The sequence below is a fragment of the Papio anubis genome, chromosome 17 (genome assembly GCF_008728515.1).
Source record: "Papio anubis isolate 15944 chromosome 17, Panubis1.0, whole genome shotgun sequence".
Lineage (NCBI taxonomy): Eukaryota > Metazoa > Chordata > Mammalia > Primates > Cercopithecidae > Papio > Papio anubis.
The window spans coordinates 15710861-15726544 of record NC_044992.1 but is presented as its reverse complement, the minus strand read 5'-3'; the positions used below and the strand labels follow the sequence as shown (position 1 = coordinate 15726544).

The 15684-nt window shown below is 38.0% G+C and overlaps 1 protein-coding gene across 14 annotated transcripts in view; it reads left to right on the top strand.

The window, feature by feature from the left end:
- The window catches only part of NCOR1 (nuclear receptor corepressor 1), a 186426-nt gene that overhangs the window by 126064 nt on the left and 44678 nt on the right, over window positions 1-15684 (top strand). For all 14 annotated transcript variants that reach the window (XR_002517843.2, XM_021928189.2, XM_021928193.2 and 11 more), the window contains 6 exons: window positions 2593-2753; window positions 8356-8476; window positions 8574-8675; window positions 9018-9118; window positions 13601-13769; window positions 15401-15541. Coding sequence is in view for 13 of the 14 variants with exons in the window: in XM_021928189.2 (XP_021783881.2) it covers window positions 2593-2753; window positions 8356-8476; window positions 8574-8675; window positions 9018-9118; window positions 13601-13769; window positions 15401-15541 (795 nt within the window). In the remaining variant the exon portion in view is untranslated. The remainder of the gene's footprint in view (window positions 1-2592; window positions 2754-8355; window positions 8477-8573; window positions 8676-9017; window positions 9119-13600; window positions 13770-15400; window positions 15542-15684) is intronic.

Below are 15684 nucleotides of genomic sequence, written 5' to 3'. Positions count from 1 at the left end.
AATTCTCTAGGAAAGAAGTGGTGATTTTCTTTTGGAGTTGGGTTATTTCATAAATCTGTTTACTCAGTATTAGGACACTTACTCTAATTCATTATATTAATGTGTCATAGAAGGAAAAAGTACCGTCATCTTGATGGATACCCCAGAGACATCTGAAATTCAACACCCCGTCCTTTAGTGAGACACTATTGCCCTGTGGTTTAGAGCTAATGGTCTGTAATTATGCTGCTTTAAAAAAAATCCCTGGTAGACCTTGGTTGGGCAATTAGATGTGATTTTTCTGAGCCTCAGTTTCCTCATCTGTAAAATGGTATTAATAATCACATTGGTCTTGAGGGCTAAATAGATAATATATGTAATGCACCCTGCCTAGCACTTGAATATTAGTTCATATTTTTGTAATTGTTTCTGATTTTTAAAAGCACCTTAGTAAATGATTACAAAAAATAGTGTAGTAAGGAAATAAGAGGTTTAGGTATTTGAAGGGAAAAGACAAATTATTTATAGGATAAGATTATTCACCTAAAAGCCTAAAAGAATCAACTGAAAAGTTATTAGAGCTAAAAAGAAAGTTCATTAGTTTCTCAGAAAAAAATATTACACAGAAATCCGCATCTTTCCTGTATGTCTGCAGTAATCAGGTTTATTTATATAAACCCATATATGTGAAAGAGATGGTTTTCTTACCAATATGACACATCTAGGAATAATTTTTAACAAGCAATGTATGGACCTATCTGACAAAAACAAGATTTCTCAACTAGAAAACTCATTATTATAAAATGTCAGGTCTTCTGTATTTATTCATAAATTTAATACAAGTCTGATGAAAATTCCAGTTGTTTGGGGACATTTTAAATTTAGATTTACCAGGAAAGATAAATGGATACAACTAGGTAGTGAAAATAATAAATAAAATGTGTGGGAATTTATTCTGACAGACATTAAAATGCTACAAATCTAAGTAGTCAGGGTTACAAATGAGTTTTACTTTGTGCTTTTTGGATTTTCAAAAATTACAGATATTAATTTCATTTTAAAAAGAAACTATATATTTTAAACTCTTAATATGACTGCATTTCTGGCATGCCCTTTAAAATGTTTAAAGTTTCTTTATGCTTTATGTGGAGGTAACTTACGTGATAAATAATTTTAATTAGTATTATTGTAGTTATATTCATGGTTTTGATAAGCTTATATAGGATTTTTGGATTAGTTTGATCTGCATCTTTTGAAAGCCTTCTTCCATTTCTTAATTAAATTTATTTCTGTGCATATTATCATGGAGTGAGCTTCAACAGGCTAATTATAAGAGTCGTGAAATCCTCGCAAAGCTAATAACCTGCAGTCAGGCCAGATTTGAATTAACAGAATTGCTTGATAATCTGATATTTCCCTGTTGTGATTTTATTGCATGTGAAAACACTTGATTCTCCTTAAGAGGAAAGAGAAGTTCTTGGTCCTTTAAAGGGAAAACTCGTAAATGAGTATTTGAGGATACACAGAAGATTTAGAGTTAGAGGATTTCTTAACTTCTCTGTGGGTGGATTTTGCCCCCAGGAATTTTAGACTTTAATGTTAGTAATATAGTTGGATCTGCCCCTGGATGGTGTGGGCTTGGTCCTTTCACACTTACTATTTTAATTTGGGGTTCTTCCCTTATTTTGATAACTTTAACTTTCATAGGAAAATCAGTCGCCTATATGCCTTATGCTGAGGTCAAACGTGCTCTAGAACAGGAAGCACAGATGCACAATACTGCAGCAAGGTCAGCCTCACCGTGTAGGCTTTCTCCAAGAGAAGTCAGTAAAGCCGCTCCACAGCCTGATATGAGTGCAGCCCGCTATAGTGTCCCGCCAGGTAAATATCACTCCTCTGTGCAGTGGCTGCTGACCATCCACCCACACATGTTCCACGTGGGCGGTTTAATCTCGTGAATGAACTGCTCTTCCAGGACATGTCCTTGCTGTTTCAAAATGACTTTGTTTCTCTGCATTCCATCATCAATTGTATTTAGCTGAGTTCACTGGGCCACTGGGAAATTTGTGTTCACACATTTATACTGTGACATTGACTGGCTCTTCCTTTAAGAAGAGTACATGAATTTGTAAAATTCTTGAGATCTCCCCATCCCCAAAATTCAAGTGTTCTGTGAGAGCCGGAATCAGTAAATGTTTCTCAAAATGTGCAAGATGCGAAAAGGATGTATAACTGGTTGTCAGTCATGTGTGTGCATTCTATGAAGTAGTGTTATCAGCTGTTCTTAAGAAGTACCCTAAGAGTGGTGGCGAGAGAGAAATATTTGAAGACTGATGTTTGCTCTGCTAAGCAGAAGTAGTTTGGAAGGAGCATCAGCTTGGAAGCTCTGGTTTGAAAGAGAGTTGAACATTTCAACCCCACAAATAGTATTTGTGACTTAAATATGTATACAGGCTTACGTGAATGAGAAATTTTAAATAGAAATGTTCATTGTTGGTTTCATGTTGCATTTTTTAATTTGTGATTTAAAAATTCAGGAATGACTGAGAGAGGTAACCTGTTGTAAACTAGGAAATGGACTATTATAAAATGATTTTTCTTTCCTTTTAAAAGTCCTTCAGCCTGCTCCACATCAAGTGATAACTAATCTCCCTGAAGGCGTTCGGCTTCCAACAACTCGACCAACCAGGCCACCGCCCCCTCTCATCCCGTCATCCAAAACCACAGTGGCTTCAGAAAAACCATCTTTTATAATGGGAGGCTCCATCTCACAGGTGAAACGACTTCTCTTTACAGTAGATTTCTTGTTGAATATGGCTTTGTTAAAACTTGTCCCTCCTTCTTGCACTGATTTGTCAGAGTACTAATAAATAATAATCTGTCTGAATATGAAATTTCAAGAGATAATGACCAGAAAATGCAGCAGTCACTATACTTTTGCCACAAATCAGAACTTTCAGTGAGTTATGTACCCAGATTGAGTAGTCATGGCATACCACCCATTTAATTACACTTGGCACTTGGCATACCACCTAGTTTAATTTACATCACTCTAAACTTACCGAGTTTTAAACTTAGTTTCAAACAGTAGAATATTTGTTCACTAATCTATGATAAAGGCTCTAAATATTAAATTGTAGGTGGTTAATATTATAATTTATTCTGACTTTGGCCACTAAATCTTTTTCCTGGTTCATTAGTTTTTAAAAAATTGAGATATGGTCTGGTCTTAACAGTTCCATCAGTTTTGATTAACATGGATATCAGTGGTCACACCCCTGTCAACTTATTGAACACTTCTTCCCTTCAGAAAGTTTTCTCATGTTCCTTCCCAGCCCATCTCCCCTCCCACTTCCTGAAGCAACCACTATTCGACTTCCTATTGTTGTAGATTAGTTTTGCCTTTTCTAGAACTTCCTGTGAATGGAATCAAACATGGTGTACTGTTTTGCATCTGTCTTCTTTAACTCAGCATAATGGTTTTAGGGAATTCGTCCAGGGTTTTATGTAATCAGTAGTTTTTTCCTTTTTATTGCTGAGTAATACCAGTTTGTTTATCCAGTCTCCTGTTGATGAAAACCTGAGCTGTTTCCAGTTTTTGGCAGCTATGAATAAAGCTGGGCATTCTTGTAATGGGTTCTTTGTGGACATATGTTTTTATTTTTCTTGTACAGTTACCTGGCAGTGGAATTACTAGGTTTATGTATGTTTTATACTTTTCCAGAGCGGTTCTACAGTTTTATGCTGCCACTAGCAATGTACGAGACATGATTGCTTCATTTCATGTTGTCAAGTCTTGGTCATTTTAGTCATACTTGGTGTGTAATAATATCTTATTGTGGTTGTATTTCACATTTCCCTGACAACAAACAGTGTTGGGCACTTTTCATGTGCTTATTGGCCATTTGTACACCTTTGAAGTGACTATTTAAGTCTGATTATCTCTTTCTACTGAGTCTTTTTGATACTGTGTTGTAGGTCTTTATTATGGTTGAAAGTTCTCTGTTAGATGTATGTATTACAAATATTTTCTCTGTTTTTTGTCTGTTTTCTTACTGGTATTTTGATGAGCAGAAGTTGCAAATTTTTATGTCGTCTAAATATATATACACACTTTTTTCTCCTATGATTAATTTTATTTTGCTAAGAAATCTTTGCTTGCTCCAAGGTTGTGAGATTTTGCCTGTTTTTTTCTTCTGAAAGCTTTATAATTTTGGCTTTTATATTGAGGACCATGACCAGAATCAAATTAATTTTTGTGTATAGTATGAGGTCAGGATTAACATTCATCTTTATGTAAATTTCTAGTAGAAAATAGCACCAATTGAAAAGTCTTTTACTCCTTTGATCGCTTTAGTTCCTTTGTTAGAAATCGTTTGACAGTATATATGGTTCTGTTTCTGCATTGTCTCCATGCTGTTCCATGGATGTACTTTTTCATCCTTTTGTCAGTACCACAGTCTTGATTACTATAGCTTTATTGTAAGTACTGAAATCATGTAGTATAAGTCTTTGGTGTTTTTGTTTTTCAAGATTGTTTTGGCTATTTGATGCCTTTTGCATTTTCATATAAATTATATAATCAGCTTAACAATTTCTGTCTCCCACACTTTTTTTGGTTCCCAAGTTTTATTCAAGGACTCATACAAAAAATTCCAGGTAAATGAGTTTTAATCCTCATCTTCCTTCTCTTCTTTGTCCTGATTAATTTGGAAGTAACATAATCCGAAATTCTCTTTGCTGTTAGCAGCTATGCACACCAATCACATAGCTTACTCTTCAGATATTTTTTGGTGAGCTATTTCAAATACCCTTTGGAAAAAGGCACCTCAGAAGTTACGGTGCTTGTATTCTTGCTCCTTTCAATAGTTACTACCCCTCCACCAAGATTCCCAGCTTTTCCATTCACTTTAATTCTGTCTTGGAGAAACTGCTAACATTTGGCAGCAACATCTATGGGGTAGGTTCAGTCAAGGGTGAGCTTCAGAACCTGTTCTTTTTTTTTTTTTTTTGCCCCCACTTTTTCATGGGCACCTGGCAGCAGCAGAGGCTGAAACAATCTGTCAGTCTACTTAAAGAAAAAAATTTTCTCTTTTCCTTCTTCTCCTTCTCCTCCTTCTCCTTCTCTTTCTCTTCTTCCTCCTCCTCCTCCTCCCTTTCCTTTCCTTTCCTTTCCTTTCCTTTCCTTTCCTTTCCTGTCCTGTCCTGTCCTGTCCTGTCCTGTTCTGTCCTGTCCTTTCCCCACTTCATTTATTTTATTTGCAGGAGGAGTAGAAATATGTTTTAAGGGAGAGTTTTATTTTTCCCCCTAAACATGAATCTTGTAAGTAAAACCAACTTAACTCTAGAAATGTAGCAAAGTAAGGGGAAAGTAGCACAAACCACCCAAGAGGCAAAGGTTGTGGGGAAGAGGTGGGTGCAGTGGGCATATAACATATGCGTAAATGCTTTATGATTCACCTGCTCAGCACTGCCTCCCCAGAAGGCAAGCACAGGGACCCATTTTAAGAAGATGTTGCCCCCCAAACATCTGAGAATGCTTCAAATCATAGTTTACGGTTTAAAAGACCAAACAAAACAAAACAAAACAAAACCAGAAACCACCCATCTGCTGGGATTTTTGTTGGAATTGTATTAAATCTATAGATCAATTTGGGGTAGAAGTGGATATCTTAACATCGAATCTTCTAATCCATGAACTTGTATATCTTTTCATTTATCTGTATCTCTCAGCAGTGCTTTAAAGTTTTCACTTTAGAGATTTGTACATGTTTTGTTTGATTTATATTTGGCTGATTCCTTTAAATGTTTTTTTTTATTTTTTTTAAATTTTTTAACAAAGTCTTGCTCTGCAGTGGTGTGATCATAGCTCACTGTAGCCTCCAACTCCTGGGCTCAAGCGATCCTCCCACCTCAGCCTTCCGAGTAGTTAGGATTTTTTTTTTTTTTTCTGAGACAGAGTCTTGCTCTGTTGCTCAGGCTGGAGTGCAGTGACGCGATCTTGGCTCACTGCAACCCCTGCCTCCCAGGTTCAAGCGATCCTCCAGCCTCAGCCTCCCAAGTAGCTGAGACTACAGTCATGTGCCACCCTGTCCAGCTAATTTTTTTGTATTTTTAGTAGAGACGGGGTTTCACCATGTTGGCCAGGATGGTCTTGATACAGGAATGCTAAATAGTGAATTGGTAAACATGGACATGCATTTCTTGTTGCTCATCTTAGAAGGAAGGCATTCAGTATTTCACTGTTAGGCAAAATGTTAAGTTTTTCATGGATGTCTTTCATCATATTGAAGATGTTTCCTTCCATTCTTAGTTTGTTGAGACCCACCTTCACCCCTAGTTCTTATATTTTTTTAGCTCCAGAATTTCTATTTTGTTCTTTTTAATGATTTCTTTCTCTTTGTTGGTATTCTCTATCTGGTGAAATATCATTCTTGTACTTTCTTTTTTTTTTTTCTTTTTCTATCTCCTGGAGTAATTCTGTTGCTCAGGCTGGAGTGCAGTGGCATGATCTTAGCTCACTGCAGGATCAGTCTCCCAGGCCCAAACAATCTTGCCTTAGCATCCTGAGTAGCTGGAACTACAGGCATGCACCACTGTGCCTTGGCTTTTAATTTTTTTTTAATTTTTTTGTAGAGACAGAGTCTTAATATATTGTTAAGGCTGTTCTCAGACTCTTGGCCTCAAGTGATCCTCCTGCTGGGTTTCCCAAAGTGTAAGGATTCAAGAAGGCAGGCCACTGCACCTGGCCTCCTTTAATTTAGACATGGTTCATTTTAGTTCTTGGAATATATTTATAATAGCTGATTTAAAGTCTTACTTTAGTTTCTGTTCCCTGATCTGTTTTGTATGTATAGCTCACATTTTCATGTTTCTTTGCATATCTTATAATTTTGGGTCAAAAACTGGACATTATATATAATGTAGCAACTCTGGAACTTGAATCCCCCCGCGCCCCCCCCACTTTTCAGGGCTTCTTGTTTCTGTAATTGGCTGTTATTATTTGCTTAGTGACTTTTCTTAACTAATTCTGTAAAGTCTGTATTGTTATGTGTGGCCACTGAGGTCTGATGAACTTAGTGATCAGCTAATGATTAGACAGATTCCCTTAAATGTCTAAAATCAGTAAAATCAGTCTTTGCTGAGGGGTGCTCTTTGTGTGTTGGGCACTTGATAGCTTTGCCTTAGTCTTTACTTCCTGGCGTGCAGAGCCTTAAGGACAGCCTGAGTTGAGAGCATGGGGTCTTCCCATGTCTTTCCTAGGCATATCCATAGCCTTGCACATACATGTAGCATTCTAGGTTCTAGGGAATATGTTGGAGCTTTTCAGACCCCCATGGACATCTCATTCCCTGGCTTTTCCTTTTAAGTGTTTTGGTTAGCCTGTTGTTTACCCTGGCTGTGATCTTCTGTCTCAGGCAGTGGAGAAGTTAATCAGTTGCCTCTGATTGTTTTTGACAAGCCTGCACCTCCTCTCCCACTCCAGTCAGGTCAAATAAAGACACCTTTGTGAATGGAGTCTCCCAGAGAACCAGCAGACAAGTCAGACAATGACAGTTATCTGGGAATTAGGCTTGTAAGGAGCTCCAGCCTTGCTCTTTCCCTTCTAGAGGGTGCCAGGCAGCTGGTTTGCACTATGATTGTGGGCTTTTGGTTTTCAACACTACCATAGAGCTTAATCAGGAGAATGAGAATGGAACAGGTTAAAATGCCACAAAGCCCATTGTTTTTACCTAGATTCAGGTTTTTTTTTTTTCTTTTTTAAATAAATGTTTCCAGATTTCTACAAGCCTTTGGTTAATTTCCAGGGTTCTTTAAAAGTCGATTCTTACATTGCTTGAGACTGGGAGGTGGAGGTTGCAGTGAGCTGAGATCGCTGCACTGCACTCCAGCCTGGGTGATAGAGCAAACCTCTATCTCAAAAAAAAAGAAAAAAAAAAAAAGGTTGATTCTTAAAACGTTTGCAGGTTTTCTTGTTGCTTTTATGGAAGAGAGTTTTTGGAAGTCCTTATTACTTTGCTGTATTTGCTGATACCACTCTCCATAGCATTTTTAGTAGGAGTGAATATTAATAATAGTAGCTTACATTTTTATTGCAATGTCTTAGTGCTTTATTTATGTAATTTATTAATAGTAAATACTATGTACATGTAATGTATGGTAATTTTAGAAGACATATCCTACTCCCCTTAAAATTTTTTTAAATTTAAGCAATCTACGATGAAGATTATCTTGCTTCACAAAAACTATTCTTAGTTTTGGGTAGAAGGGGTGTAACTTTTTTTTTAAAACCGAAATGGGAATGCTGAGTTTGTGAAATTGACCTTGTGAAAAAACAATGTTTGTTTAATCTTTAAATTTTTTTTTTTTTTTTAGGGAACACCAGGCACTTATTTGACTTCTCATAATCAGGCTTCCTACACTCAAGAAACACCCAAGCCCTCAGTGGGATCTATCTCTCTTGGACTGCCACGGCAACAGGAATCTGCCAAATCAGGTCAGTGAGTTAATACAGTCATAATGCATCTACGTTTGTAGCATCACAGCCAGTAATTTAGTACTGGATTGCTTCATGTTTCTCTGCCTTTCCACAGCTACTTTGCCCTACATCAAGCAGGAAGAATTTTCTCCCCGAAGCCAAAACTCACAACCTGAGGGTCTATTGGTCAGGGCCCAACATGAAGGTGTAGTCAGAGGTAAAACATGCTGTTTGGCAGAAATATTAAACTTTTGTTCCCAGTAAATTTATTAAAGTAAGTTATTAGTATATTTTAATGATGGGCTTTTTAAACTATAGTCTTTAAATTCTAAATTTGTTTTCTTTCCATGTAAAAGTCATTTTAAAACTTTGAGGTTCCATGTTTCAGCATTTCTTTAGTATTATTTTGGAAGTACATTTTAATAAAACAAACATGATGGGTTTTGTGCTGCTTTTTTCTTTTCTTCTTAGTTGAGTTCTATCCAAGTAGGGGCTGTTTTTTTGTGTTTTGGGGCAGGGTCCGGGGGTGTAATTTGCTAATAACTTTGTTTGTATTCAGGTACCGCAGGAGCCATACAAGAAGGAAGTATAACTCGGGGAACTCCAACCAGCAAAATTTCAGTGGAGAGCATTCCATCCCTACGGGGCTCTATCACTCAGGTTAGTTATGATCATCTCTGATATACTCAACAAAAGCTCAGGAAAAAATGATAAATAATTCTTAGCACTTTGGCTACTTTGTGACTTAAATTCATTTTTCTGCATTATGGGACAGGGTCTCAATGGTAATAAAACCTAGATCTACAGACTGTCTGCACAGAGATGTTAATGTGATCATTTTGACTGGAAGCTATATTATGTATACTTTGGTTCATTTGAAAAGGTCACTTATTTGCAAATTGGAAGAAGAAATATGTTCTAATTGATGCAGCTGTTATTGTCTTCCTGGAAAAGCTTTTATCATGTGTTTAGCCTAGATAGAAATTGAGAAGAAAACCATTACAAATTATTTGCTTACTTTTGCCCCTGTGGAGAGGTAGTTCTAGAATCTCAGTATGTGAGCTGCCTTGTTAGAATCTAATGCTAAACCAGGAAATGTGGATGGCATTAACAAAAGCACCAAAAATCTTCCAGTTTTGGGCTAAATAAATCACTAGTTTTGATTAATACAGTTTCTCTCAGTTAGTTGTTAATTTTAACTTGATATTTAAAAAGTTCTTAGCCTCTTTATGTATACGCATAAGAGGGAAAATTCTGTGTTGGGAAATCATTGTAAACAGAAACCTGTGCCTTGCATTTTCTAAAGTGTTCATTCATTGTCACAAGTTTTTTCTTTGTCTAGTTCCTGTTCTATAGGACAGTTGTTCTCAGAGTATGATTCCCCACACCAGTAGCATCAGAATCACCTAGAAAATTGCTACACATATAAATTCTCAGGGCTTACCCCAGATTTACTGAAACCCAACCCTCGTTGGTGGAGGCTGGCAATCTGTGTTTTCCCAAGCCCTTCACTGATTCGGCTAGGGCTTTGCTGGCCAAGTGTGGTTTGTGCACCAGAGCATTGGCATCACTGGGAAGCTTGCTAGAATAATGCAGAAATGTCAGTCCCCACTCTAGATCATGTGAATTAAAATCACCATTTTAATGAGGTTCACAGGTGATTTCTTTCTGAAATGTAGTTTACATGCTACTTCCTTGAGTGGATAAGTTAAAAACAGAAGAAAAGAAAGTTACATACTGACTCCTAAAATCTCTCTTTTTAGGCCGGGCGCGGTGGCTCACGCCTGTAATCCCAGCACTTTGGGAGGCCAAGGCGAGTGGATCATGAGGTCAGGAGTTTGAGACCAGCCTGACCAATATGGTGAAACCCCATCTCTACTAAAAATACAAAAATTAGGCGGGCCTAGTGGTGTGCGCCTGTAATCCCAGCTATTCAGGAGGCTGAGGCAGGAGAATTGTTTGAACCTGGGAGGCGGTGGTTGTAGTGAGCCAAGATTGTGCCACCTCACTCCAGCCTGGGTGGCAGAGCAAGACTCCATCTCAAAAAAGTCTCCTTTTATATTTCGTCAGTGTGTTTCTGTTTTTACAGCAAGCTAATACTTTAATACGGACAGAGGAAAGTAAATGGGCCTATATGTTTTATTCTTTCTCTTCACTCTGGTATCCAAACTATGGGAAGAAAGACAGTATGAACTGGGCCAAAGGGGACTAAATTTTATCTGTTTGTTTTACAGTCTGTTTGTGCATTTGAGATGAGTACTTCTGAAGTGGGTGTTAAGGATTTCTAGATATTTACTAATGAGTTCACTTAATGACTAGACAAGTAAATGTATGTCTTTTATCGCTTTTCTTAAGCATATGGTATCAGATTTTGCTCTCTAGGGTTTTAGCAGTACTCATCGTGGTGACCCTAAATGTGTGAGTAAACTCAGTCTAGGCCTCTAACTCCTATTTTACGGCAAGCTGTTCTCTCTCACAAAATGCTCTACGTATTAGGTTCTATGAACAATTTTCCTTGAAGGAAGGGCTCGCTGCTTAAAGGAACGGTAAAAAGAATCATGGTCATTGGCAACCCAGAGGAGGACTGATGATGGTGAAAATGTAGATAACCTGCCCTAAACTGAATCAGTGTCACAACACGGAGGCATCCAACGGCCTAACAACCTAGTAGTCAGTTTCATATTTGAAAGTTATTTTTCCCTCATATCACAATTTGAGAGACCCTCATATCTGAGAGAAAGTTGTAGTACTCTAAATTTGAGAGAATTTTGAGAGAAAGTTGTAGTACTCTAAATTTAAAACTTACTTTATCATCTTATTTTTATTAGAAAATTTATATTAGGTTGGTGCGAAGATGCAATTTCAGACTGTGAATTTTAAATCATTACAACTAGGCTCAGACACATCTTTATTTATCAAAATAGGAACCATTACAATCCACACATTTTTGCCAATGAGAAATAATCTTGTTTATTCCTGTAACATAAAAATACATGCTTCGAGATTCGACAAACTCTTGGAAAGCTCGCTCCTTCCTTCCTTCCTTCCTTCCTTCCTTCCTTCCTTCCTTCCTTCCTTCCTTCCTCCCTTCCTCCCTCCCTCCCTCCCTCCCTCCCTCCCTCCCTCCCTCTTGCTCTGTTGCCCAGGCTGGAGTATGGAGTGCCGTGGTGCCATCTCAGCTCACTACAGCCTCTGCCTCCAGGGTTCAAGTGATTCTCCTGCCTCAGCCACCCAAGTAGCTGGAATTAACAGGCGTGCACAACCATGCCTGGCTAATTTTTGTATTTTTAGTAGAGATGGTTTTTGCCATGTTGGCCAGGCTAGTCTTGAACTCCTGGCTTCAGGTAATTCGCCCGTCTAGGCCTCCCAAAGTGCTGGGATTACAGGCCTAAGCCCCACACCCAGCCATGGAAAGCATTCTGCTGGTTGTGGAAGAATTTTCCCTGCATAAAGTAGTCGAGATGCTTGAATAAGTGTTAGAGAGAGAGGTCAGGTGAAAATATGGCAGATGAGGCAAAACTTCGTAGCCCAATTCATTCAATTTTTGAAGCATTGGTTGTGTGACACAGGTGTTGTCATGTAGAATTGGGCTATTTCTGTTGACAGGTGCTGGCAGCAGGCATTGCAGTTTTCAGTGCATCTCATTCATTTGCTGAGCATACTTGTCAGATGTAATGGTTTTGTGGGGATTCAGAAAGCTGTAGTGGCTCAGACTGGACACAGACTGCTTCTTTTTGGTGCAAGTTTGGCTTTGGGAAGTGTTTTGGAGCTTCTTCCCAGTCCAGCCACTGAGGTGGTTGTCGCCAGTTTTTGTATAAAATCTACTGTTCTTTTTTTCTTTTTTTCTTTTTTTTGAGACAGAGTCTCACTCTGTCATCCAGGCTGGAGTACAGTGGCGTGATCTCGGCTCACTGCAAGCTCCACCTCCCGGGTTCACGCCATTCTCCTGCCTCAGCCTCCCGAGTGGCTGGGACTACAGGCGCCCGCCACCACGCCCGGCTAATTTTTTGCATTTTTAGTAGAGACGGGGTTTCACCATGTTAGCCAGGATAGTCTCGATCTCCTGACCTCGTGATCCGCCCACCTCGGCCTCCCAAAGTGCTGGGATTACAGGCATGAGCCCCCGTGCCCGGCTTAAAATCTACTTTTCATCGGATGTCATGATCCGATTGAGAAATGGTTTGTTGTTGCCTAGAATAGGAGAAAACACTTCAAAAAGACAGTTTTTAAAATTTTCGCTTAGCTCACGAGGCACCCACTTACTGAGCTTTTTCATTTTTCCAATTTGCTTCAAAAGCCGAACAACCATAGAATGGTTGGTGTTGAGTTCTTTGGCAACTTCTCATGTAGTCGTAAGAGGATCAGCTTCAGTGATTGCTCTCAATTGGTTGTTGTCAACTTCTGATGGCCGGGCAATATGCTCCTCATCTTCAAGGCTCTTTTTCCCTTTGCAAAACTTCTTGAACCACCACTGCACTGTATGCTTGTTAACAGTTCCTGGGCCAAATGCGTTGTTGATGTTATGAATTGTCTCCGCTGCTTTACGACCCATTTTGAACTTGAATAAGAAAATCACTTGAATTTGCTTTTTGTCTAACATCATTTTCATCGTCTAAAATAAATATAAAATAGCAAGTAATAAGTCATTAACAAAAAAACAAAGTGACAAATGCACATTAAAATGATATGTAGCATAACTACATTCAAAAGAAAAAAGAACATAACCACATTTATTTAAGAATGTATTCTAGTATCAAGCGGCAAATTTCAACAATGCAAAAACTGCAATTACATTTGCAGCAACCTAATAAAAGCTGTTTCATTTACTTGATTTCAGTCCTTAAGAGAAACTTCTGAGAGTTAAGTCCTGTAATAGAGTCCTCACATGAAGGTGGGAGCAAAGTTGATTCACCTAATATACCTGTCATAATTTTAAGTGTTACGTAGCTGAGTTGAAGGATGAAGGTACAGGATGTCTTCATGTCGATAAAAATTCAATGTGTAATTTCCTTTCATGTACGTGTGCTTTCTTCTTTGAAGCTATAGATTAGCCTGACTCTGTGATAGGGTAAATTTTCTGAACACCTTGTGTTTTCCCTAAACTTGAGTTACTCCTTAATTTGATGCTTGATTTGATGGCAGGGCACTCCAGCTCTGCCCCAGACTGGCATACCAACAGAGGCTTTGGTGAAGGGGTCCATTTCTAGAATGCCCATTGAAGACAGCAGTCCTGAGAAAGGCAGAGAGGAAGCTGCATCCAAAGGCCATGTTATTTATGAAGGCAAAAGTGGACATATCTTGTCATATGATAGTAAGTATTGTATGTATGTACCAAAACCAGTATTACAATATGTGCTGAAAACATAGGCTTGGGTTTTCCCACATTTCTGCTATCTGGAAGTCAGTTTATCTTTGCTGAGCCTATGTTTTCTCTCAGTAAAAGGGGTTAGTAATACTTGTCTCATGAGAATTTTGTGAATATCAGCTCAGTCAATGAAAAGTAATTAAAAACACAGAGCTCATATTAAATGTCCCATAGGTGGTAGCTAAGATTATCGACTGTGGTCAGTTTAGCTTAGGGAAAGAGCCTTTGTTGAACTTTAATAGAATACTTTTATTTTGAAGAGATTCATGTTTTATGAATTAAGAATTAGAGGGTAGATAATACTCTGATAATCTTGATAAGAATATTAAATACTCCTTAATAAAACTATTTTAATGTCTATGTACATTTTTTAGATGTATTCTTAAGTTATATTTTCTCAGTAGTAGTATTTTTTAAGAATGACTCAAATGTGATAGAAATATTAGCCAAAGTTTTGACTGAGTTTGAGTTCTTATTTGCACCTGACTCTGTGACCTTGGAGTAGTCATTAGCTATGCTTTTTCTCTTCCAATACAAAGAAATAAAGTATGTGTGTACATAGTGCCAAATGCTGCAAAATGCTTGATAACATTCTTATTTCCCTCTGCTTTACATGTCTGGCGTATTTTGATTAACATTTTGTTTTTGGGGTTAAGAAATTAATAATTAATGTACGTTGTCCAAACCAGAGGTCTACACACCTCTGTTTCTTTCCACATCCACCAAATCACTAAGCCATTTCTGTTCATTTTCCTAAAGTGTCTAGAATCCATCCATTACTCTGTATTCACCACTCTTACCATCATCTTTAACTCAGCAGCCACCTAACTCATCTCCCTACCTTCAGTCTCACCCATATTCAAAGTGTGTACCACATCACTCCTTGATTGATTTTTCCATCACCCTTGAGATAACTGCAAGCCCCTGCCTTAGCTTTATCACCCCTCCAGGAGCTGCTTCCAGCTTAACTCTTCAGATTTTTCCTTTCTCACTCTATGTTTACCTCCCCTACACTCTTCCTCCCAACTCCACTCTACACATTAGCCAGTTACCAAGCTTACGTTCTTTTAATGTACCATTCTGTGTCTCACCTTGGGGTCTTTGTGTTCACTGTTCATTCTGCCTGTACGTTCTCCTCCTATTACCTTTGACTTGAACAACTCTTATTCATCCTTCATTCTCAGCTTACACATTGCTTCCTCTAAGCTGGCTTATCTGAACCTGGAGGTGTTAGGTTTCTCTCCTAGCATTTTCATAGCACATTATACTTCTCCTTTCATAGCTTATTGCACAACATAATCTGTATCTACCACTATTGGGTATGTTTCATGCAGAAAGGGATTTAATTTGTTAATCTCATCTGCAAGCCTAGCTTATGCCTAGCACACAGTAGGCATCAATAAACGTATTTGAATGAATGAAAATATTTTTATGAATCATCCACACAGATTTTATTGTAGGTTAAGACAAGTTTTTATATTATTATTTTTATAAGATAGACTATGAAATTAACCTATTTACTGTACATTGTATACCATGTGCTCTGTCTGAGCAAGTCTTGTTTGTGTATTCTGTAGATATTAAGAATGCCCGAGAAGGGACTAGGAGTCCAAGAACAGCTCATGAAATCAGTTTAAAGAGAAGCTATGAATCAGTGGAAGGAAATATAAAGCAAGGGATGTCAATGAGGGAGTCTCCTGTATCAGCACCGCTGGAGGGTAAAGCACTGTTTTCAGAATGTTATTTTGATACATGTAATTTTATATAGTAAGTTTGCATTGTTGAATTAAGTTGTATGCAGTTTTTATCATTTCCACCTGAAATGTATATTTATATTAACTTTATATCTATATACATAAAG